Source organism: Clytia hemisphaerica, unplaced genomic scaffold, assembly GCF_902728285.1.
Source record: "Clytia hemisphaerica strain Z4C2 unplaced genomic scaffold, Clytia hemisphaerica genome assembly, whole genome shotgun sequence".
Lineage (NCBI taxonomy): Eukaryota > Metazoa > Cnidaria > Hydrozoa > Leptothecata > Clytiidae > Clytia > Clytia hemisphaerica.
Window position 1 is genome coordinate 751,115 of NW_027103595.1, and position 26,613 is coordinate 777,727.

The 26,613-nt window shown below is 35.7% G+C and overlaps 1 protein-coding gene across 2 annotated transcripts; it reads left to right on the forward strand.

Moving 5' to 3' along the window:
* Positions 1–244: 244 nt before the first annotated feature.
* LOC136801614 (exosome RNA helicase MTR4-like) lies at positions 245–26,459 on the forward strand. Of its 2 annotated transcripts, XR_010845882.1 has the most exons (26): positions 245–484; positions 4,516–4,579; positions 4,875–4,937; positions 5,871–5,983; positions 7,412–7,472; positions 7,825–7,938; positions 8,748–8,780; positions 9,405–9,462; positions 9,685–9,809; positions 10,246–10,344; positions 11,663–11,771; positions 12,566–12,703; positions 13,113–13,405; positions 14,733–14,858; positions 15,547–15,697; positions 16,166–16,338; positions 17,160–17,228; positions 17,990–18,121; positions 18,510–18,736; positions 19,657–19,827; positions 20,904–20,969; positions 22,167–22,272; positions 23,132–23,188; positions 24,011–24,173; positions 25,325–25,658; positions 25,788–26,459. XR_010845882.1 is itself a non-coding variant. In XM_067058255.1 (25 exons), the coding sequence occupies exons 1-25, from the start codon at positions 255–257 to the stop codon at positions 25,480–25,482; spliced, it is 3,099 nt and encodes a 1,032-aa protein (XP_066914356.1). In that variant the 5' UTR covers positions 245–254; the 3' UTR covers positions 25,483–26,450. The 2 variants fall into 2 exon arrangements, 1 of the variants encoding a protein (XP_066914356.1); XM_067058255.1 differs by having other exon boundaries at positions 25,325–26,450.
* The last annotated feature ends 154 nt before the right edge of the window (positions 26,460–26,613 follow it).

Here is a 26,613-nt window from a genome sequence, read left to right on the forward strand (position 1 = left end):
CTGAAACTTCTCACTCGAAGAAACCGCGGCGAAAGGATATCATTGAAAATTAGAAGAAACCCTTTGAACGCCCTATAAGAATCGCTAGGAAATAAACTCCTTAGGTAAGAATAAAATGGCGGATTTTCTCGTGCGCGGAAAGAAAAATCGGTTTTATTTTTTAAAATATTCTGGCATTATCCTTGACGTTTTATTGTTTAAATTTGGGTCATCAATATATTCTTTTACATTATTTTCAATAGGTTGTGTTCAAAATGGATGACCTTTTCGCTGTTTTCGAAGAGAGCAAATCAGAAGTAGTTGATGAAGAGGAAATTGTCACAGAAAAACAGAAAAAAAGAACTCTGGATGAAGTTGAGAATGAAGAACAACAAAATGACACCTCAAAACGTAAAAAGGTTGAAGAAAAGGAAGAAAAAGATGATACTGTTGAAGGAGAAATAGTGAAAAAGAAAACCCAAAGAGTTCAAATTGATGAGTTTAGGTGAGTAGATTTTTTTTTTCATCTTCAATAACTTTTAAAACTTTTTGGAGAATTAGAGAACGCCCACCGCCTAAACACCTATCGCCAGATGGGATTATCAAATAAGAGTGTGTAACTCACCGCGCGAGTGACGTCAAATGCTCCATCATCGTTTTGCCATTAATTTGTTCTTCTTCTTTTCAAGACACTCGTGTGTGTTCCACTATATAATATGGATTTTTTTCCGGCTAGTTCAAAACGCAGGTTCAGGTTTCAGGTTTCAGGTTACCTGTTCGGGTTACAAGTTAAAACGGAATAATTGCTAGACCAGATATATCATTTCAACTTGAAGCTTGCAGACCAGATAAAAAAAATTCTTATTTATTTTTCTCTTTTCCGTGTATGCTAAAGTTTCTTTCTAACATGTATATTCTTCTGTATATATTTCTGGTATACCTCTTGTGGGTGATAAAAGAGAAAGATTATTATAAATACTCATTGTGAGTTATTTTTCTTTTAACAGATATTTGCCTTTATTGCTTATTTTATTTTCCCATTGTTGTTGTTGATGTCTCTCGACTGGATATACTTTTTATAAGACTACGACGTTCGAGCAGAGAGAATTGTGTATCTTTTTTATAAAAATATAGAATGTTCAGCTTATAATAGGAAGACTTGAAAGTTTTTAAAAGATGGCCTCTGTTAGGATCCTAGTCTATATTATAGTCGGTACCGTAAGGTCGGCTTTGTATATTATAGTCGGCGCCGTTACTTTAATATGTTATCTTAGAATCAAACATGGCGCTGCGAGTAGGATCAACAAGAGTGGAATGAAAAGACAATCTGAAAATATCATCATAATCAACATTTGAAATGGCAGAAAAAGCTATAAAACCGCCGAGATTAGACCTGTCGGTGGACAGATTCGCTGCATTTCAGGCCTGGCAGGAGAAATGGCAAGACTATGTCCTGCTAACTGAGCTAAACAGAAAACCAGCAGAATATCAAGCAGCTATGCTTCGATATACGTTTACCGAAGAAACAAGAAACATTTATGAATCAATGAGCCTGAGTGAAGAAGAGAAGAAAAGTTCAGACACGATTATGACAAAAATGAAAGAATTTGCTAAAGGATTAGTAAACGAAACTTTAGAACGACATGTTTTTAATTCAAGAAAACAAGAAGAAGGCGAATCGTTTGATGACTTCTTAACCGAAGTGAAACTCTTGAGCAGGAACTGCAATTATTGCGATACATGCTATCCTGGTTTGTTAAGAGACAGGATCGTCGCTGGTATTCAAAGTGATATTGTTCGAAAAAAGTTACTAGCTGAAGAAAAACTTACTCTCTAGAAAGCAGTGAATATATGCAGAGCCGTTGAAAAGGCTACACAAGGTTTACAATCAATGAAAAAGGAAGAAGCGGATCAACATCAAAACGAAATTGCATGGTTAAAAGGACATCAATCAAACAGCCTCCAATTAAATAAAGAAATAGCTAGGTTTCACATTTTGCACACGTATGCAGAAAATTCGAATAATCAAGTTGATGGCCAGTATAGACTTAAACTTTTATATCAAGATTACGGGATTTCGAGTACAGGCCGATTTTACTTTCGTTTTGAGTGGTTTTTCATTTTCGATTTCAAGTCAATATCTTAACAACGGGGTGCTCGCCCATAGTTACAGGGGTTTGTGCAAAAAACTAAACATAGATCCAAATCCCCCATTTCGATTAATGCAATGAAAAATGAAACTTTTCTATGTTTCACTTTTTTGCACCTATTCTTCAAAATGAAAATATTTAAGATTTTAAGTTCTTCTTTTATTCAATGATTTTTTTACGGCACTTTGTTGACAATCTAACTCTCGCATCAAATTCCCGCTTTCTTTAGTAAATTGAAGAGGAGAAAAAACCTAAGCCACTGATCATGGATTGAAACAAATATAGAAGGGTGGGATTTTACAGCCACTCGTCATGCAAGGCACTGAGAGGCCACGAGTACCAAAAAGAAGGGCCGTTTGAAATGCCACAACCTCATTGGTGGAAATTTGATAAACAGCTGCAAAGGAGCGCTGGGAAGCAATTATTAGAAGGACCATTTTCGTTTTTTGTTGCAGATTTCGATATAATATAAACTTCTCTCAGGGATGACTTTTCAAATGTACATGTACACATGTGTTGTGTCAACTTGTCAGCATTGTATTGTTGTAAAAGGAAAGATAAAAGAGGTAAGACTACAGTTAGGGAAACCATCCAGGATCCTGCCATCCTATAAGCCAGCAAAAACTAAATGCCACTTGTAAACTTAAGTTTCTTACTATTTTCCATCAAAAACAACCAAAAACATTGCTACTTCCCAAAGCTGTAGACCAAAACAAATTATCTTCCAAGATTATGGCGCCCTTTTGGATCTATTGTTATGGCCATCTGAAATGGTGGAAAGAGTTGCGGAATTGAGGGGCGCCCGCTAGCTTCGAGGGTGGTAATACCAAAATGCCCAATATGATCTTCCAACAAAAGGCAAGTTTGTTACCGCGCGAGTTACGTCATACACTCCACCGCAGCGCACAACGAATGGTGTTTTAGTGAATATCAATAACTATAAGAATATCTTTTGTGCTTAAATTCAGTAAACTTTGAGTGCTTCATTGAAGATTAAGAAGATTAAGAAGATAAAAAATGCGCTGGATAATTTTCACTGTAACAGTTTGGTCAATCATTGCTGAAAGTTTGAAAAAGTTTTTCCGACGCAAAAAAAAAATTTCAGCCAATTAAAAGCACAGTGTGCTTATATTTACTATGTTTGCTACATCGTCTAGGCTAAAAAAAGTGCGAAAAGACACGAACGTCATTTTTTAATGAGTGTTGTTATGATTTTTTAGATCACGGTCGCATACAGGAACTCAACAAATGTTCCTAACTGGACTAGCCTAGTTTCTAATCCTGATATAGGAGTTTAAGCTTAGACTGATTGATGGCTCAGGTGGCTATTTCATTTTCATATTCAAAAGTTGTGTAATTAGATTATGTTATCTTTTCTCTCCATTGGTTTTGAATAGAAACTAGAAAACAAAACGCACCATCTGTAAAATGAATATTAAGTCAGTAAATTGAACACGTTTCAAAATAAAAACAGATATTTTACTTTGTATGATAATTCAATGACTACTAACAATTATAGAATGATTTAAAATATATTGCTGAAACCACAAAGCTCCACTCTACACGTTGGGATATTTTATTTTTGAACTTTCCATCAAAAAGATTTAACCTGTAACCTGAACCTGTAACCTGAAACCTGAAACTGTGTTTCAAACTAGTCGATTTTTTTCATATTTCGATTTAAAAGACTACTCAGTGCATGAAATCATGTATTTTTAATACCCCATTCATTAACTCAAATCATATGACTTTGGAGGTACGGTAAAATGATGGCCGAATTGCCGTCCCATGTTTTGTCAGATACCATCAACTGCTCTAACTTGGGACTATCTGACAAAACATGGGACTGTAATTCCGCTACCATTTTACTGAACCTCCAAAGTCATTCGATTTGATTTGATTTGATTTAATGAATGGCGTATTAAAAAATGAATGATTTCTCTTTCGCACCAAGTAGGCTTTTAAATCAAAATATGAAAAAAATCTGTAGTGAAACACGTACAAATTTGTTGTCAAAGAGATTTAAGAGTAAGTGAAAATACAGGCCAGATATCAACCAGTCCCATGTTTCGACCAATCATCCCAAGTTAGAGTAGTTGGCGGTAGTCCCAAGTTAGAGCAGTTGACAGTATTTGCTAAGCAAGTATTTTTGGCAAATTACTTGACAGAATTGCAGGTTAAAAATAAAACAGCATGGTTGAAATGGGTTTAAATTATTTGCCCAGGGAAATATCTTTTAATTGGATTAAGATATTTTTGTTTAGTTTACATTAATATTTTTAATTATGTGTTGAATTGAATATATTTTCGCTGCAATGCAGCAGGATAACCCCTTACAAAAAAAAAGTAGATTACTCTAATACAATGGGGAACCTGTTTATTTTAGCTCTCTAGAGATGCCCAAAATTCAAATCAAACATCTGGAGACGGCTGAATCTTGCACACACGAGGTGAAAATATTTAAATTTTTTTACCTTCTTTTTTTTTAGATTTCCCCTTCCAAATAATTCTAATTCCTCTTTAGTGTCTAGTACACTTTCATGCAAATTATACAGTTAGAAACAGAAAACAGGCATTTCCCCTCTTGTGATAAGAACAGCCATTTTTGTCATGTATCACAAATTATATAAATGTCCTTTTTGCCACCAGTTGGCATTGTCTCGTCTTTCTAGAATATGGCCTACTTTCAATCCTTTGGATGTAAAATTTTGATTAAAAATGTTGAAAAAAATCTTGCTTCACCAGGTTGCCATTCCAGGAGATTGTGAGTATCAACCATTAACATTCAAGCCAGAGAAGCCTGCAAAGGTATAACTTTTTTATGTCACATCAGTGACGGTTTATTGAATAAGTACAGCATACATTAACTTGTCGCATTCAGTACAAATGAGATGAATTATTTTGTTTCTAGCTAACAGATGTCTTGTAAAAAAAGACAAATCAATTAGATTATTAAACCATCATGAAAAATATTTTTATTTTATATACACAAACAATTCCACTATTCCTTTTGTTTATCAATACTACTATTTGAATTTGTACATTACTCCAACGACTTACAAATAAATAGACTACCAACTTCATTTAATCTATTGTTTTCAAAAAATCGGCAAAATCCATCTGTGTTATGTCTTTTAACTGGATGTATAAAAACAGCTATTCAATTACTTCAGTTCACTGTCAGGGAGACTTTTTTAAGAAAAAGCACTCTGCATCTAGTCGGTCATTATCATTGAAAGAAAGTTGGAGACATCGAGGACATCAAAAGGAAACTTAGCCGTGATTTTAACCGAAGAAATAAAGGAAAATTCAATTGGAAAAAAATTGTCCGTCTATTTATTAAGTCGTTGATTACTCTCAGGTGCCTAATAAACTGGGGAAATTGTGTACTTCTTCCAAATGTAGGCCAGAATAAAATCCAAAATTTAGAGCAAAAAAATAGATAATAGAGTTTCCCTTTGACAATTGAAAATATTTCAAAAGTTTTAAAAATTGATAAACAGGGGGGGTCCTAATAAGGTCCTAGGGTTTGGAAAAAATCAAAAAATTAATAAAGGGGGAGAGGGGGCGTTTATTAAACACCTTAGAGCGTACGTTTCCTATATATTCTATCTATAACATCCCTAAAGAGTGTTGAGCCTGGTTGAGCACAGTTTTTGTTTTCTACAATGATTTTTCAAAAACTATATTCAATTCTTTTAAGATGCCCTAATTTTGATTATTTTCGTTCATTTTTTTTAGACTTACCCTTTCATTTTGGATCCTTTTCAACAAGAAGCCATCAAATGTTTAGACAACCAACAGTCAGTTCTTGTATCAGCTCACACTTCAGCTGGAAAGACTGTTATTGCAGAGTAAGATAGTTTGTTTGGTCAATAAAAATGTTTTTCTGTCTGATCAGGGAGTTTTAAGTCATTAGCTATATCTGATTGATAGTATATTACCTTACCACTACCAGTTTGAGCAAGTTCAGCTTGGTTTTTACCAATTTGTTGTTTTAAGGAGCCAACCGACCCTAAAATTCCAAAAATCAAAATAAAAATAAAATTGATTTTGGTAGTACATTTTTATTTACATTGCTTTACAGACTTCCAAATATTCAAAATTTTGGTGTAAAAAAAAGGTTTTGAGAGTTTTATGTTCAATTTTCCACTTTATCCATGAATTCGACCTTTTTGTGTCTTTTTATTTTCAATTTTGTATTTTTGTCAATATGTACTGGGTACACCAAAAAAAGTATACAGGTTTGTCGAGATATTGTGAGCTTCAGGAAATAAAATTACTTGTTCATTCTTTTTTAGTCGTATAGAGGATGCTCTAACTCGAATTTTGAGCTATCATACATTAAATTAAATTGTGAAAATTTGAATTAAATTTGAAAAAGTAGTTCAAAAGTTATTTAAAAGATACTGACTTTTTTCTTTGTCGAAATTTCAAAAAATCACTATAAACAGCAATCAAGCAATAAATAAGACAAAATTTTTATTGTTTTTTTTTATTCTTTTTTTTTCTTATTTATATTTCACCAACAGTTTCTCCTTTCTCTTTGCACGTCATGGACATTTCCAACACGAGCAAACTCAATGCAGGTCCAAGTTCTTTGAGCAACTTGTCGAGGAATGGGGATCTATGTTTTCAAAAGTTTTCTTACATAGCACACACATAAATCCAAAACCTCTCTTGGAGATTTCCAAAACCTTTTTTCAGCTTTTCCAAAAATATTATCCCCCATCGGAATAGCTTGTTTTACCATATTTTGAAATTCTGTAACAAGTTTTGATGAACACAGTTGCATCTTGGTATTTTTATGTGTAAAGAAGGTTTTTTGATGATATTTTGAAATTCGACATTTTTAAATAACTTTCGAACTACTTTTTCAAACCTAATGTATGAGGGCTTAAAATTCAAGTTAGAGCATCCTCTATACGATTAAAAAAGAATGAACAAGTAATTTTAATCCTGAAGCTCACAATATCTCGACCAAACTGTATACTTTTTTTTGGTGCACCCGGTAGTACTTTTTGCTGCCTTTTTAGGGGATTTTATATGTGAAATTCTACTTTTATTTTTTTTTTCAACCAACCGACCCTCTTTTTTGGGTAGCTTGGCCTGTAAAACAATAAATTAAATTGGTCTCGCCTTACTCCTAAATGAAATGACATAAAAATATACTTTTTTGCTGCTTTTTAAAATAGGAATTCATCATATAAATTCCTATAAAATAAAAACCAACTAGAGAAAAAGTTTTCATTGTGAATTGCATAACTTCTTTTTCTTTTTAGGTATGCTATTGCAATGTCACTTCAAAAAGGACAAAGAGTTATTTACACTACTCCTATTAAGGTATGGTAGCTACCAAATTCTCATCTGGTGCTTGCCCTAATTTCCTTTATGAGATGGTTAACAATGTGAGAAAAAATTTACCTTCTACAAAACAAGAAATTTTTGAAAAAATTCTATCCAAGAATGCAAGGACCTACAAAAATAAAGTTTATTTTCAAGCCATAATATAAGAAAGGCAGGGCAGCATCTGTTGGTGTCCAAAAAGGGCACTTTTTCTATTGTTTTTCTACTAAAAAGGCTTTTTTGACCAAATATTCAGTAATTTAGAAGGGGCCAGCGTCCGATATAACTAGATGCTAAAAGGGCATGAAAAATGACCTGATTTTTATTTTAAGTATCTCTTGTATTTTAGGCTTTGAGTAACCAGAAGTACAGAGAAATGTATGAAGAATTTCAAGATGTAGGTCTAATGACCGGTGATGTCACAATCAATCCAAACGCCAGTGTTATTATTATGACTACAGAGGTAATTTGATATCCTTGAAAACTTTTACAGTTTGAATCATAATCTATTGGAACAGGGAGGAGAACAGCTGCAGGGTACTAACCCATATAGATAGGGAACTAACCCTGGTTTTCAGAAAAATTTGTCTAAAGTATCACCAACGCACCAACCCCTTATATACTTTTTTTACTAACTTGAAATGAGTGATATACCCACCTCCATCCCAAATGTAAAATCAGGTACTAATTTTTTTGGGATCGAAAATTAGACATTGCCACTAAACAATGTTGACATGCTGCTCCATCCCACCAACCTGGAACGCTTTCTTGTGGTTCCGCCTCAAGTGAAACCGATAACACTTTTAATAACATTTGCTTGTCGCCACGTATTTGTAAAAAGGTTATTAAGATTATTTTTATGACGGTAAAAAGAAGGCGCAAATAAGTGATTAACAAAAAATAAATAAAAAAGAGAGGAGAAAAAAGGAGTATGAACCACAAGAGAAATAACTGATTTTTGTATTATGGGACAAAATTTCTCTCACTTTTGTCCCTGGGACAATGGAACAAAATTGATTTGAAAATTGAATGTCCCCAAAAAATTTTAGTATATGAGTTCTATAAGACCACTTCTCTAAAATGGGGTTGGTAGCATGAAGAGAATTCTCGAAGACCCTTTCAGAACTCATATATGTCTGAGATCCTAGTACTGACCCCCCCCCTCCCCTGAAGTTTCGTAATTTTATTGAATTATTTGATTTTGATAATGTCTCATGAATTTTCTAATTTATTAAATTGTGTAATTTTGATAATGTGTCATTTTGTTTATAGATTTTACGAAGTATGTTGTACAGAGGTTCAGAGGTGAGTTTGATTTTTCTTAAAGATTCTGACAAGAATTGCATTTATTGGCTGTAAAACTTCAAATTCCACCTCAGTATTAAACTATTATTTTCATTTTGTGATAGATGTTCTTTATTTAGAACTGAATTGCAGTTGAAATCCTAAATTCTAGGATTTGTTCATGGGTCACATCCTCAGAAAATTAGGGGTATATATCGTCCCTCACATGACTAAAGGTTCAATCTCAAAATAAGTTTCTTGGAAAATTGGAAATCTTGCAATCCTGTTCTGCCTTTGAGATTGGCCTTTTTGTCATATGAAAACATCGACTATTCCTCTACATGAAAAAAGGGCAATCTCAATCTCAAAGATGACCACCACAGTAAAACTCTAAATTTCATAAGGTATTAATTTTGAGATTAAACCTTAAGTCATGTGAGGGACGATATGGAAGGGTGCAAGTAATGCATAAACTTACTTGTTCAGTGAAATAAAAATAATCACAAAGTGCTCAAGATATTTGACCAAAATGTCAATAAATAAAGAGCTATCTAATTGCTACACTGTGTTTCATGAAATAGATACTCTTCATTACCTCAAGATTGTGATAGCATAACTTGCATGATTTTCATGTTTACCCTTTAGATAATGAGAGAAGTTGCGTGGGTTGTTTTCGACGAAATTCATTACATGAGAGATAAAGGTACCCATATAACGTTGTTTATATATGGTATAATCATAAGACTTGGTGATAATGGTGATAACACAGAATTCTGTAAAACTCAAAGGACTAGATGCGATTTCCTACTTAACCAGCCAAAGCACTATATCTAACCCTTCAGGCTTTAAAGATTTATGGATGATAAGTGTTTCAATTATGAGTCTACCTTGTTTTATATTAATATTTTTTTTTTCATTTTCACAGAGCGTGGTGTGGTATGGGAAGAAACCATCATTCTACTTCCTGACAATGTCAGACATGTGTTCTTGTCTGCCACCATTCACAACGCACGACAGTTTGCTGAATGGATTGCATATATCCATAGTCAGGTATTATCATGCTGGACTTAAAAAATGTTGGTTTGCCGTCAGCTCTGGTCAGCTGGCAGACTCTTTTCTAAACTTGCCGACCTAAAAACTTTTATTGCTATTTCGATGAAGAGAATTTTTTTTCTTCAAAAATTACAAAATGTAGGCAAAAATTCCATGAATGACCAAAATAAAATAAATTCTCTGACTGACCGACCCACCTCCAAAATCTAAGGTCGGGTGACGGCAAACCAAGAGTTTTTTAAGTACAGCCTCACTGAGCCTTATATAACCTTGGACTAAGGTACAGTATATCCGACATCTTTGATCAGAGTTTTGATGATGTCTAGCTTGCTAGACTAATATTCAGTATACTTATGTTTTTTTACTTTTTAAGTGGGTTTAAGGTCTTTCGTTTAAGACCATTCTAAAATTTTGTTTTTTTTTACCTTTTAAGCCGTGTCATGTAGTGTATACTGATTTTCGTCCGACACCTCTTCAACATTATATTTATCCTTCTGGTGGAGATGGCTTACATCTTGTCGTCGATGAAAAGGTTTGTCTTTTTTGGTCTTACAAATGTGATCTTGAGTTTAAGGGCGTTTCTCTCCTTGGAGGGTCTTTGCCACTGAGTTTAAAGCCCGAATGAAGGTCTTTGCCCATTACTTAGACTGACCTAAAAAATATTTTTGTTTCCGGTCCACCGGCCAGGTGAAAATTTACATTTCTATTAGCAGTGTCAAATTACTGCAGTTTTAAGGCACAAAAAAGAACATCCTTTTAATTTCTACAAGTGCTTTAAAAAATCGAAATTTAGCCAAAAAAATAATTTCGCGGTCGGCCAGGTGAGTGTTTTTTTTGTCACCCGGTGGACCGGAAACAAAAATATTTTTCGGGTTCGCCATGGCTGGAACCCCCCCTGGCCTGAGGGGGGGGAGGCAAGGGGGGTATGCCCCCAATAATTTTTTCAAAAATGGTTATTTTGCAAAATGCAAAGTTTTTCTTTTTTAATTTGTCATAATTGTCTTATAAGTGTATGTTTTGAGTGCATTTTCAAGCAATCTAGCGCTCAAATTTTCAAAATTCCCCTCCTCGCGCCAAACCATGGTTGGCCCTCGCGGTGTCACGAAACTTCAGCCCCCCTAATATGAAAATGCTTCTTACGGCTCTGATCTGTAAAAATTCTTTAATCCTGTTGCATTTACTTAGATAAAAAATCTGGCAAGGGATTTGCACCCTGAGTTACAAAACCTTGATAATCTGGCATAAACCTTCAGTACTTAGCTTCTTATCTCTTATTTCTTCGGACATTTATTCTATTTAGCAATAAGCTAAACTAACTGTTGTATTTATTTGATTGTTTGAAAAGGATTTTCGAAAAAATTTGACGTGTCATTGGCTTAGGGGTCACCTAAAATATTTGGCAACCAGGGGTTACCTAAATCTTAGGGGTCACCTGAATTCTTAGGGGCACCTAAAACCTGCTGCCAAGCCATGGTTCGCCTTATGTATGTATATATGTGTCTGAGTTTCTGAATTCAGTTTACTAGGCTATTTAATTAATTATTTAATTAAAAAGAAGAAGTGTTAGTAAGTTTGAGATAGTGATAGTTTGAGATGTTTTTCGTCTTAACCTCTCATGGAAGAAACATGAAACTCTGGGTTCGAAATAAGAATTTATTCAACTCTCATTATAACTGTTTCAACGTTGGATGTTTTTCTTAACTTGCTTTAAAAGAGTCGATCCTATTAATCAACCAAAAATAAAGAATAAATTGATTTTGTCTGGATAAAATTCCCAGAAATGAAAATGAATTTCGCTAAAAAAATGACAGATATCCCTTGTCAAACCTGAAATCTTTCATCACTTTCAGAGTGAATTCCGAGAAGAAAACTTCAACAAAGCAATGAGTGTGCTTATGGATTCTTCATCTGTCGAAGGCAATGCTCAAGGAAAAACAAAGAAAGGAGGCGCCTCAAAAGGTATGTACTTAGTAATGACGTCGTTTGGGTTAAGATTCCATATTCCGCACTAAGATTCCACTGCCTTTTCCGGGATCTTTCCGCTATTTCTTCTGGGATAACCTTCATGAGATTGAAACGGGTTTTTATCCAAAGGTACGGAGAATCTTATGTATTTATTTAACTATCTAATATTCCGTAGCTCATTTTTCAACTACCAGGAGTCTCTTTTTCCGCTAGAAAAGTGGCAATGGAATCTTATGCAAAACAACGGTACTTCCTAACTGGATCAGGCCTCCTTTAACAAGGGAATTTTGTCCAATTTTAAAATCGACTAGTCCTGGCCGTAAACCACGGGATTCGAATGTTTTAAAATTCGAACGTTCGAAAATCTGATCTGACGTAGCGTAAAATAAAAAACAACACGGCAGACTAGTCGACTTAAAAACAACGGGGGTCTGTAGGCAGTTATCGAGGTCTGTAAAGGAATGAGATAATCTGTGTTCGTAATGTGTTATTAGTGATTAAATAAATCTTTTACAATGGTATATATGGTGAAGATCAGAGATCTTACCTCGAGGAAAAGAAAGCAAGTGTTAAAAGTACTAAATAAAATAAAAATGAAAGATAAAAGAGGGCCTCATATTTTTATAATTGTGCAGATTTTAGTTACACAGATGCATAAATTTATAATTACACAATAATAAGATGGGTTTCGGCCGCAAAGGAATAAATATTTGCTGCGTCGACGTTATTTTCGTCTGTGGTCTGAAGAATCTCTAAATGAACAGTTCCATTTCCTTTTTAATTTTCAGCGCAATCGGGCTCGAACGTTTACAAGATCGTAAAGATGATTATGGAGAGGAATTACGCGCCTGTCATCATTTTCAGTTTTAGTAAAAAAGAGTGTGAAGGGTATGCCTTACAAATGTCAAAACTGGATTTCAATACAGGTAGGTGGCCTTGTGATATAAATAGCGAGTTTATGTATGAAAGGGTATATTACAGTGTCATTTATGAGAGTTTCTTGTTGATGGTGCCTTCAAATCATATCGAATAATGGAGTGCGGATCAAGAAGTAGAACGTCGAACGAATAAAGAGAGTATTAACTGTTATTCTATTTCTACTTGTTCCTTCACATTCACATATACAGCAATTGTTTTAAAAACTGTTAAAAATGATAAAAGTTCCTCCGTCTGAGGTGGATTCCCGTTATAAAGTGTATTTAAAGAGGCTTTTCCGTTCAAAATTCTTCATAATTCACCAAAATTTCAAAAATATGTGCTAATTTGCTTTGTAAAAACCATTTTCTGTGTCGGACGAAAAACCTTGGTTTGACCACTGTTATTTTTAACCTACAGCTGACGAAAAGAAGTTGGTCGAAGAAGTTTTCCGAAACGCTACTGACTGTCTATCGGACGAAGACAAAAAGCTACCCCAAGTAGAACACGTGTTACCGTTACTCAAACGAGGCATCGGAATCCATCATGGCGGCTTGCTACCCATTTTAAAAGAAGTGATCGAAATCTTGTTTTCTGAAGGATTGATCAAAGCACTGTTTGCTACTGAGACTTTTGCTCTTGGATTGAACATGCCGGCTAGGACTGTCGTTTTTACAAGTGCCAGGAAATTCGATGGCAAAGATTACAGATGGGTTAGTATTGTTTATGATATATTATGTATGTTTTTGAGGGCTACATACACTACACACTATATTCACAGGCAATATATGGAAAAGGTGTGTTCAATATATTGCAAGCTCGATTTGCAATATTCCAACAATAATGGGGGATTGTTTACAGAAAGAAAATTCCTTTTTATAATAGAGTGCCTGTTGTTTACTACGTACATTACAGTTCGAAAACTATACTATCGAATATTGCTCGTCAATATATTGTGTAGCCTAAGTACAGGTAGCCCTTTACTCCGTTTTCTTCTTTTATTTACTTAATAAGAATACGAGGCTTCGACTTCCATAATATTGAGAACAAGTTAAGAACATTTTGAGGCTTTTTTGACAAAATACTCACAAAATGGTGTGAAAATAAGAACTTTTTAATATGAACATTTTAAGGCTTAAAACTCAAAAAGTTGAGATTTTTTACAAGTGCCTGGAAATTCGATGGCAAAGATTACAGATAAGTTTGTTTAGTTTACGAATTTTATGCTGTGTTTCTGCTTTTTCGTCCCAAAAAAGATTTAATTACACGTTTTTTATAAGAACCAACTGTACCTATTCATGATATGCACCAGTGGAGAGTCTTCTGAGAATTTCTAAAATGTTCAACCCAATACGTCACTTAAACAATAGAAAAAGTGACGTATTGGGTGGATAAGTTGCATAATTTCGTGAAGTCATTGCAGTGGTGCATGAAATGTTGCATATTTTCGTGAAGTGATTGCAGTGGTGCGTATCATGATGTATAAGAACACAATGCTTCGATGGCCAAAATATTAAGAGCAAGTTTAAGGCCATCATTTTCAGGCTTTACGGACTTTTAAAACAACCAATTTCTTAGGAAGTCAACATCCGAAGATTTCAAAAAAATTTGGATTTGCTTATAAAAAAGTGTATCATCAGGATATGGAAAATAAAACGCTCTTCTTTTTAGCGATAACTAACTAAATAATTTCAATCGACTAAACTGCTTTTCAAAATTTTAAAGGCATGTCGAAACCACTGACCTTTATAAGCCCTAGACTTAGTTTCTTGATCCCGGCCAAGCAAAATCTTTGATCAAAGTTTTTTAAAAGATGTACCCTAATGGTAGCACTACCCAATGCGGGTAAAAAAAATTATTGGGAAAATTTCATTAATACAATTGACCACCATCGAGTAGTGCTGTGTTATGGTGTCAGTTTTTAAACAATCCAGTAGAGGATATATCTTGGTCCAGGGTATAAAGGCCAGTGATTGGAACTAATTTTCTCAGTTACATTGCAACCTGTTAAGACAAGTTTCTTTCGATCTTTTTCATTAGATAACTGGTGGTGAGTATATTCAGATGAGCGGTCGCGCGGGCCGTCGTGGTCTTGACGAGCGAGGTATTGTCATTATGATCGTTGATGAGAAGTTGGAGCCAGAAGTTGGAAAGAGTTTACTTAAGGTAGTGTATTTTCACAATAATAGCATAGTTTGGAAGATGATTTGGGATTAATAGCCCCTAGGTTCATTGAAAATAGCCCGAACGTAACTAGGGCTATTTGAAGTGTGTTCAATCAAAACAATTATTATTTTTAATGAAAATTACAGCCTTCAGAGTATTCGAATCTGAACTTTCATTAGCCTATCAAAAGGTTAGAATACTGAAATTGATTGGTCAAAATAAAAGTCTAACGATATATTTCTTTCGACCAAGCTATTACGAATAACTAACCTCTCTCGCCCTTTACATCTCCAAACTAAATGTAATGGCTCTGCATGAGTGAGTTTTAGGCAGGCTACTTTAATAGGGTTGGACAGGCTAAAATATGAAAGGTGCTTCCTTGCTCCAGTCTCATCCGGTAGCAACCGAATGTACATTCAGTTGACGCTCTCTAATTCGACGTTTTACTATTCGATAGGCTCCCTTATTCGATGGAATTTAAAGTCGCCGTCAACAAGAAACTCTCGTAAATGACGCTCCCTTATTCGATAAGCTCCCTTATTCGATGAAATTTAAAGTTCCCGTCAACAAGAAACTCTTATAAACGACGCTCCCTTATTCGATAAGCTCCCTTATTCGATGAAAATCTAATCCCCTTGATGATCGAATTAGAGAGCGTCAACTGCACTTATTTACTCATTTTTCCCAGGGGACATCAGACCCGTTGAACAGTGCTTTCCGTCTCACTTACAACATGGTATTGAACTTGTTACGTTTGGAAGAGATCAACCCTGAATACATGCTGGAGAAATCATTCTACCAATTCCAAAATTACAGTGCCATGCCAGAGATGTTGGACAGTAAGATTGTATACTTTACTTAGTGATTAAAGTTCTTTTGTCTTAAACGGATTTCCGTCTCAGTCCAGTATATAACGAGACTTTTTTGTCTCAAAATTCTGTATAATTCACCAAAATTTCAAGAAAGCGTGCTAATTTGCTGTTTGAGATCCATTTGCCGTCTCAGACGAAAAACCTTGTATTAACCATCGCTATCGTTCTGTCAATTCCAAGTAAGTCTGCAACTGCAGTCGAAGACAACCAAGGCCTTTTTCGCTAGCTATCTACCCGAAGGTAGGGGAAGTCACGCTCTTTCTCCCTGGATTTCTCCGCATACCCTTGATCCTTCTCTTTAACTGCTGGTTACCAATCTCTCTGATTGGTATTATCATTAAGTACCATTTTTGTACTAAGTAAAAAGTTTTTGGTATAAACTACGACCTTGCGCTCAGTAGCCATGATAAGATTTTCAACAACTTTTTTTTCCAGATATAAAAAAACTAGAGTTTCAATACGACATGATAGATATCCCGAACGAAGAGAATGCAATGGGTTACTATAAGATTCGTCAACAGTTACAGAAACTCAGTGAAGAATTATTACAATTCATACATCAACCAAGATATTTGCTACCTTATCTTCAGCCTGGTCGACTGGTTCATGTGAGTTTATTTGTTAGCCTTGGTTTAGACGACCGCGTGTTCTAATTGTGAATTAATATGAGCAAGGAATTCACTGTCTAAAGTCAATGCATCTGAATGCATTGCCCTCTTTTGACGTCAATTCAATGACTTCTTTCAATAATTTTTCCAAGCAAAGATTGAAACTGCCTACTCTAACAATTTCATTCAATTTCATTCACTGTGTTAATTTGCAAAGATTCGTCAATGATACCCCTGGCTCAACCTTCTGAACATACACCATTCCATTTTATATACAGTGGAGTCTCCATAACTCGAACCCGCACGGGGAACATAAATTTGTTCAAGTTAAAGAAATGTCCCGTTATTGAGTAAAGGGCTACATACACTACACAATATATTGTCAGGCAATATATTGATGATATATTGCTGAATGTCGACAATATATTGAAAAGGTGTCCGCAATATATTGTCAGCTCGATTTGCAATATTCCAACAATAAAGGGGGATTGTTTACAGAAAGAAAATTCCTTTTTATAATAGAGTACCAGTTGTTTACTTCGTACATTACGGTCCGCAAACCATATTGTCGAATATTGTTCGTCAATATATTGTGTAGTCTAAGTAGCCCTTAAGGTTTATAAGGCGTTGTTAATTGACCGGATGGGAAAACTTGTTCGAATTAAGGAGATATCGAGTTACAGAGGTTTAAGTTTAAGAGGCTGTATATAAGAGTTTATGTATGTGTGTTTTTTCTGCAAAGGAGATGGTTAGCTTCTTATATTTAATGATTCCGAATGACTTGTTAACCCTTTTCACTCTTCTGTTTTTTTTTTGTCTAGGTGAAAGACGGGAATGACGACTATGGTTGGGGAGCAATCGTCAACTTCCAAAAGAAAGCTAATCAAAAGGTATATTCATTTTAACAACCATAAAAGTATAATGGCCGTTCTCCACTTCCGTGCGACATGAGCGAAAACCTTTTTGACGTTTTTGTAAGGTCATTGGTCGGTTGAAAAATGAAGCAATTCCATCGGGCAAATTTGACGTAACGGTTCGCTAGAAACTTTTTTTAATGATGTAATCATTTCTGCAGGCAAAAAACGATTGACAAAAAGTTTTCGCTCATTTTCACGAGAAAGTGGAGACCGGCCTTTATAAGCCTCATTCATACCATGTTCACACGCTGCGGTTTCATTTCGCTCCGAAACGGAATGAAGCCATTCTATGGGATAAATTCAATTATTTTGTCTATTCTAACCAATTGAATGGCTTCATTTAGTATCGGAGCAAAACGGAACCTTTGCGTACGAACGTGGTCTCAAACTCGGCCAGTGACATTGATGTGATTATTTAAAAAAACGTGAATTTTCGAGAGCAAAGCCATGATAAACTTCCAATATGAATATCAATGAGTCGAAATAATCTCAATTTAGATTTTAGCGAGCTTAGTTTTTCTGCGACAGAAAAGTAAGCTTTTGATTTGTTTTTAACCTGGCTGGCTGACTGGCTAAGGGCAACGGTAAATCCACAATTTTGCGGGTCAACACTCTCGGGTTGTTTCAAATCGTTTCGAGTACCCCTCCGTCCTCAAAAAAGAAGATACTTATAAATATTTTCTATAGACTGGTGGGAAAACTAATCAACCTTTTCTCAAACTAACTTTTTACAGACTGGTGCCAAAACTACAGATGAACCTTTATACGTTGTAGAAGTCCTTCTTAATTGCTCAAAAACCATCAAAAAGCTGGCTGGTGGTGAAGCGCCCGTACCCTGTAAACCTGGAGAAAAAGGAGAAATGCAGGTCAGTGTTTGCGGGATGGTTTTAAAAAAAATTCAAGATGTGTAGCTTAATTAAAAAAATAGAGCCATGCTGGTAGTAATTTTGCATTTTTGGCTCTTGCGTCAGCTGAAAGGTAAAGTGTGTAAATATCTTTAATTAAAGTTACTTTTTCAGTATAAGAACCAGCTACCTTTTGAAAAGCAAACCTTAAGCCTCAAATTGTTTTTTCCTGCTCAAATCAAATCAATAAGGTAAATTTGAGGTATTTTAGGTTTTATTCCTGATTTTTGATACTTGACCCTTAAAGAATTAAATTGCTTGTAATTCGGCAGTTAAAGTCTTACGTTGTTTTTGGTGGCTGAACATGACAACCATAATTCTTCATCTTCCTCCTGTTGATATTTTACAGGTTGTTCCCGTTTTAACCACATTGCTATACGCTATATCCAGTATACGTCTGTACCTACCGAAAGATCTACGCCCGTCTGATTCCCGTCACACCGTATTCAAGTCGCTACAAGAAACACAAAAACGTTTTCCGGACGGGCTTCCGTTACTTGATCCAATTGAAGACATGAATATTAAGGACGATGAATTGAAGAAAATTGTCCGAAAAATAGAAGCCTTGGAACACAGGTGATACTTGAGTCTGTAGCCTTGGTCTTGCGGCCGCATTCGGGGGCGACCCGAAGGCTCACAGTAGCGTAGACTAGAGGGGCGCGAAATTTGTGTAAGAGAGCAAATTTTTATGCTCTTTTTTATATTATGAATTATAGACAAGTACAATGTCATAAAATTTTGCGCCCTTCTTGTCTACGCTACTGGCTAATTTTCGACGGCTATCTATCTACCTGAAGATAGGGGAAGGCGTCACTCTGTCCCTGGATTGCTCAAGTTACCCTCGATCCTTCTTGCTGAGCATCAAGCAGAGAGGTTTCGAGTACCATTTCGTACTAAGTACGAAGTATTTGGTATGACCCGGCAAGAGGCTAAACCCTGGAGAAGCCGCACCGTAGCCGGATGTTCTTCCTTCAAGCTACGGTCAGTTTCATTGTCCAGGGAATCTGTCAGCCTAGTTAGCTAAGTCCGCATGCACAAGGCTAAGACATACGGCTAAGGCAGTGTAGCGTTTCCAGCGCTTTAAAGATTTTTCATATTTACGGGTTTTAAGTTTGCCTTGGAATACTGTTATTCAATTACAACTAAGCATCCGACTTATCCTAGTGAGTGAAACAGACTAGCTTAATTGAAGTCTAGGTTAGGAATCTTCCGTCTCCAGAAGGGTTATCGAGTTTATGTATTTGCACTTTAAGGATGACGGACTGACGAAACCAAATATCCCTTGTCACAAAATCTTTATACCTACCAGGCTGTTGTCTTTGCAAATTTTCTTCTTCTTTTCGCATCCCCTACACAAAGATAAAGATATGCAAATCTTAAACACGGCTTACACGCTTTAGCAAACAGAAGACTGCTATTTTGGATAATTTGTCTTAACCTTGCCACAAAATCATCACCAAGCTGTTGTCTTTGCAAATTTTAATTTGTTTTCTTAGGTTATACTCACACCCCCTACACAAAGATAAAGATATGCAAAACTTATACACACTTTGTCAACAAAAGACTGCAAAGGAACAAGAAATCAAGAACGCGAAGAAAGAACTAAAAAAAGCAAAAACCATTTTACAGATGGACGAATTGAAATGTCGAAAGAGAGTCTTGAGAAGGTGCTATGAATTTTTCTTTTAAGCTAAACTATACATAGATGAAGCTGCTTGCTGATCTTGCTAAAAGCATTGCAAATAATTTACTTAGACCATCAAAATTATAGACCATTTGTTTTATTCTTTATCGAATGTCGAATGCTGGTTTACCGTCACATAGGGTCTAGATTTGGGAGATCGGCCGGTCGGTCGGTTGGGAAAAATTTCTATTTTGAAGATCTATGAACTTTTGAAAAACAACAGTCTGTTTACATTTTAGGCGATTTTGAAAGCCAGAAGGGTAAACATTTTTACAAAAATCGGGAAATCGAGGAAACTTTTTTTTCGGAAACTCGGGAAATCGGGAAATCGGGAAAACTTTTTTCCAAAAATCGTAAAAACAGGAGAATTTTTCTCAAAAATCCAAAATGCGTGAGAAATCAAACTTTTCAAAAATTGCGTGAGACCATGTGGAAATGCATGAGTCTCACACCCAATGGGTGATAGTTGGCACCTCTGATGTTCGAATGTTCGAATTCGAATGTTTGAATTCGAATGTTCGAATGTTTACATTGACTCGATAAACCTTCATTTCAGTGGGATCTGGTAGGATTTCAATCCATTCCAAGAAGTTTGGAAGAATGATCTTGGACAAACTTGGCTTGATCAATTTATAATAGAACAACTTTACATTTCTATATTAGCAGATAATTTCTGAACCTTTTTGTTTCCATACTGTTAACATCGATTTTGGACCCAAAACCCCTATTTTGGTACACAGGTAGTAAAAATCAAAATCGATTTCGAACGCAACACCCCAATTCATGATATGCACCATTGCAATGTCTTCCATTCCACCCAATAGCTGATTGGTTCAAAGTGACGTATTGACTGATTTTACGTCACTTACAACCAATGAGCGATTGGCTCCGTGATGTAATGTCAGAAGACATTGCAGTGGTGCATATCATGAATTATAGTACACAGGTAGTACATGACAAATTTTTTTCTCAAACACCCACCCACCCCAGGATACATGCTACCTTCTGGTACACAGATCCCCCCTGGACAAACCATAAATTTTTTGATTTTTTTTACAGACTTGGATATGCTACACCCGGTGACGTCATTGAACTTAAAGGTCGTGTTGCTTGTGAGATTAGCAGGTATTTTAGACTTTAGACTATTTACGAATTAAAGGCCGGTCTCCACTTGCGCTCGCTTCAATCGCACTTTTTCGAGCAAAGCTTCCACGCTATTGGTGAGAAGAAAAATGAAGCAACTCCATTGGCGCGATCTGACGTAACGGTTGAAAAAAGTTGAAATGTGTTAACTTTTCTTTCGAGCGCGCGCTACATTTTTATGACGTAATCTTTTTTCCAAGCAAAAAGGATTGAAGCCAAAAAGTGCGATCGTAGCGCGCGCAAGTGGAGACAAGCCTTAATGGTGGCAAATTCTCATACCAAACATTGGTTAAAACTACCTCGATTGAGGGATTTCTCTGACCAATTTTTAACTTATGAATAGTCCGACATTCTGGTTGTTAAAAGCGTGATTCAAATGTTTTGAAATTGACACGTCTTAGGTGAACAAAAAACAACACGGTGGACTATTCATGATATTCATGACGTAATGTTTTCTACGGAAATACCCCGGTTTTAGCTAGTAGTGGCAAATTTAAACTAGACAAAAGCTGTATGAAATTTGCAACTACTGGCAAAAACCGGGGTCTTTCCGTAGAAAACATTACGTCGTGAATATCATGAATTCGATTTTAAAACTGGACATACTTTCATCGGGAAATCTGCGAGCAGTTATCCTACCGGGTGTGCCACAATAAAATTTCTCTCTTTAAAACTAAATTTCTCGAATTCTGAAAATTTTAAAAGAATCATTCCAATTTCATTGGAAAGAAGAAAGATAAATTTTGATGGGTCATTTATTAAATTTGATTCATTAGATTAAAAGTTATACTCAATTGAATAAAAAAGTTACTTTCAGAAAGTGCTCGAAAACGTTAAAAATCGTGTAAAGAAAATAAATTCACTACACAAAAGGACCCCGGGGTTACAAACTTAGCTCTTTTTCTGTAGAGGTTTTGTTTTGAACTAAGCTGATATCGTGCTTACTCATCAATTTTAAATTATTAATTTAAGCTTTTTAACATTGAAATGACACAGATGCGGAGCAATATTGGTTAGAAAGAAGGAAAGAAAAACATTTTTTTATTACTCAGCACAAACTCGAACACAATCAATATAACAATAGGAGACACCAGCCTGGTATAAAATATGTGTCTGATATGAAACGGGAAGACTTAAGTAAAACTAAAGCCTTTAAATCAATGTATTATTTTCACATAGTGCTGACGAGCTCTTGTTGACTGAGATGATTTTTAACGGTGTTTTCAACGACCTGACTGCAGATCAAATTACAGCCATCATGAGCTGTTTCGTCTTCCAAGAAAAGGTAAAGTATTTTCCTGATCTTTGTTGGCTTATCTAATATCACATATCAACCCTGAATGGCATGGTCGGGTTTTAAGTTTACTGGTAATGAATTTACTACGAACATTTTTTTTCGATACACGGCATTTTTTGTCTGTACACAGACCCAGTATCTACAGCTAATTGCCGTAGATGGCCTGTTGTCTATGTCTTTTCTCGTTTCATGAGATTTTTCAAACCGGCCACTGTGATGGAATTTTCGTCAGGAAGGGGAGACGATGAGAGAGTGTTGCTATTTATAAATCATACTTCATTGCAGAGGTTTCCGTACGGGAATTTTTCTTGTAAACTCATGACGTTCTAAAATCTACAGGCCGGTCAAGCATAGAATGTTATGTATTCTTCTCAAAAGCTGACTGCGCCGCTAAGGGTTGGTAGGTGTATGGCGTACTTTTGGTTTGAAATGATAATCAAAAACATACAAAGACAACACGTGCTCTAGCCAAATGGTATTGTATCCAGGAATCTCCGTAGTATAGAAATATCGGGCACAGACTGGTTTTTGCTGGGAAAGAAAATGTAACTGGGTAAATTTAAAAGCAGGGGAGGTGCGGTTTACCTTTCGAAGTGAGCGGGCTTCATATTTACTCCAAAGACCATAAACGCAGCGAACTCTACCTAACTCGAACTTTTGTTACTCGAAACTTCCTATAATTCGAACTTATTCTCAGCCTACGTGAAAAAGAAACACTCCTAAAATGATTTCTGCAATTAGAATCTCTCTGTAATTCGAACGAATTAGATTTTCGAACTCGAACTGGAGAGTTCGTTTTAGTGAGATTCAACAATAATCCATGACAGCTTAACTCTTTTTTTTGTAGGGTGAAGAAATGCCGAAACTGTCAGAAGAACTAGCTGGTCCTCTACGGCAAATGCAGGTACTTCAAAATTGTAGTATAAAAATTTTCTTATTACATCAATCCTCAGGTATAAGTCCATTCAGCATGTAGCCTAAACTAGACGTCTATTTCACTTTGCGACTTTTTCGAATGTTTTTAGCCCAGGTTTTCGGGCTCCAAACATTCGATTTTTTGACGTCACTTTAAACATTTGAAACTCTCGCAGAAGGGAAAAATCGAATTTGCGTCAAAACACTTGACAGGCTTCTATCTTCGAAAATCGTCAAAGTGGAACTCGCTAAAAAACGAGATAAAAAATCCCGGTTTTTAGTGAGATACTCGTTATTCAGCATGTAGGGGTTATTGGGGTTTGAAAGCCTCATTGTCCTTCGGAAAAAGCTCGCAAAACGTAGTTTCTGAACATAACAACTTATAAGGAATAAGAAACGAGGTAGCATGATATTGTATCGTATAAAAATGGTGGTCCTAATAGTTTATGTTTTCGATTTACGTTTGTACTGATTTTGCATTATATCTACGCGTCTATTTTCATAATTCGAGCAAAGTCTCTGAATCGATTTATTCTAACCAATAGATATCTTAAAACACTAGATACTGTATCTTTTCCAAGACAAGGCAGCAAAATAATGCGCCATCTTTGATGAAAGTAGGTCACAGTAGACTCCCTGGTTTTCGCTGTTGAAGTTTTTTGATACTGCAATTTACTTCAAAACTTCAAAGATCTCGCAAGCTGAATTGTGACGTCACTTCGTCCAAGATGGCGGATTATTTTGCTTCAAGTAGGGAAGGAAAAGCTCTATCTAGTGTTATATATAAAATATCTATGTTCTTAACCAATAGGAAGCGGCAAGGCGGATCGCCAAAGTCTCAGAAGAAGCCAAAATGGAGATTAATATTGACGAATATGTCGAGTCTTTCAAAGTTCAAATGATGGACGTCGTCTTCGCCTGGTCGACTGGATCAACTTTTGCTGATATATGTAAAATGACTGACGTCTTTGAAGGTATGTAAGATCTAGTTTTAAACGGTCCACTTTTCGCTCTGCCTATTCTAATTGTGTATTAAAGCAGAAAGTTGGTTATCTAGAGACAATGCATTCCCCTCTTTTGACATCAATGCAATGTCTTCTTTCAATTTTTCCCAAGCTAAGATTTTTAATTGCCAATTCTTTGCCCACTTTATGCCTACACTATCAATTAGTAAAGGCAGGGTAGAGAGTCATATGTCTGAATTATTGTGAAGGCTAAGATCATGCCAAACGCATTGGTCCCGTTTCGCTCCGAGAAAAAAGTGAAGCCATTCTATTGATTAAATTCAGTTTTTACGTCATTTCTAACCAATAGAATGGCTTCATTATTTCTTTTCCGAGCCAAACGGAACCGTTGCCCGCTAACATGGGCTGATCCCCACTCTAAACTGAAGATTCCGTGTTGAGGTTTTAAGAAAATCTTTAGTTTGTTTTCTCCACCGACTACTAATGGCAACTATTATCACAGGTTGTTTGGCTTCATTCGCCTGTGTCTTCGACCATGTTCAGACGTTACGGTTCCGTTCCGTTCCGAAACAAGTGTGAACGTCAAAATTCGAAACGTCAAAATTCGAAACGTCAAAATTCGAAACGTCAAAAAAGAAGACGTTACAAAGCAAAACAGGTCGATGCGGTTTCATCGGAACGGAACTGCTCTGTTTTCTTGCTCCGAAACGTTCCGAAACCAATATGAACACACTCAATCCGTAACGAAAATTATACCAGAGTGAAACGAAACAGTAACGTGTGAACATAGTCTTCATTACCGTGTTGAGAGCATAAATTATGGGCGTTTTGTAGTTAAAAAAATGAAAGAAAATGGAAAACTTCGGCGTAAATTTATTCAAAATTAAAGACCCTTTTTACCACAAAAACTTCAATGACTTACTTAAATATGTTTTTCGGACCTACCACAGAGATCTTTTAGATTAACCTATGCCCGTTCGTCCGTCCCTCCGTTTGGGCAAATTTGGGCCAAAAACCGCCCAAAAATAGGTTTATTTTGCGGAATTGCTTCATCAGTTTTTTCTGAAATGTTCGCGCAAAAACAGAGGGCAAGGTTCTCTAAAAATTGGCTGAACTGATTTTTCCCGGACAACTTTACGTATTTCCTTTTTCGTCCTTAGGGAGCGTAATTCGTTGTATGCGACGTCTGGACGAACTCTTACGACAAATGTGTATGGCTGCAAAGGCCATCGGTAGCACTGAACTTGAAAATAAATTCGCCGATGGTATAACGAGAATCAAAAGAGATATCGTGTTTGCTGCTAGTCTGTATCTCTAAAAGTGTTTAGAGTTTTCGGAATCTCATATCCAAGTATAATGTTTCAACGAGGAGAATCGTCGATGGTGCTACAAGAATTTGGTAGTAGATCGTGGTTTTGGGTTTTGAATTCTTTGGATATTTATGGCTTGGGATAACAATGGTTATAGCGAATATACAATGAATATCAACCATGTGTAGTGCATAATAATCTTCTCTCAATTCACTACCCAGAGGAAATTTTGCTTTCGATAATGTTGAGAGCTCTGGAATATTCAGCGAAGCGCCCCTTTGGTTGTCAATGTCTACTATGGAGTTTTTTCAAGTTCACTAACTTACGTCATTTTCGCCATTATGGAAACAAAAAATAGTTTGCATAAGAAAACCTGTTATAGTTCTTTCAGCTTTGGTATGGTAAGGTTTTGTAATTTAGTTGGGAGAGCCATTATGGAGAGGAAATATCCTATTTTGAATAAGCAATTATGTCTAGCCTGAATGGCATAATATGAGATCGCTCGATTTTTCCGGTCCTATACCGGTAGGTATCGATCTTGGAGCGCCAAGACCTACACCACCCTGCTTTCATCCCGCCCGGCTTTAAAATCTCTTTCGAAATTTACCTTTTTTTCTTAGTCAGGGCGTGTACGCACTTTTGAAATCGAAAGATATTTGAAAATTTGAAGTTACGGAATAATACCATTTCATGGGTTAAAAGGCGGTAATTATTGTGTATAATTGGTCAAGTATGAAAGACTTCCATCAAATAAGACCAGGTCTGGGTAAACCGATAAGGGAAACTCCATGTGAGGTGTTTGAAGGTTTTAATGATGTTTTTGAATTCTAATATTTTACATCAAACATAATTATTAAAGTATAAAGTTTTTAAATTTTATTCTATTTTTTATCTTAGTGTTTGTAATGTAGAATTTTCAAATTTATCATTTTAATGACTCAATTCTCTAGGACCTGACTAAACTAGGGATCATTTGACTTTGACGGTACAGCGTTACCAAACACAAAATTACTTTTCCGGGGTGTGGTAGTAAGTGACTTGTTTAAGGCTACATAGGGTTTGTTCTCTTTTTTTCAGTAATTAGATAAGTCTTTTTAAAAATCCTCATTTGATTTTAGGAATTATTAATTGTGCTTGTA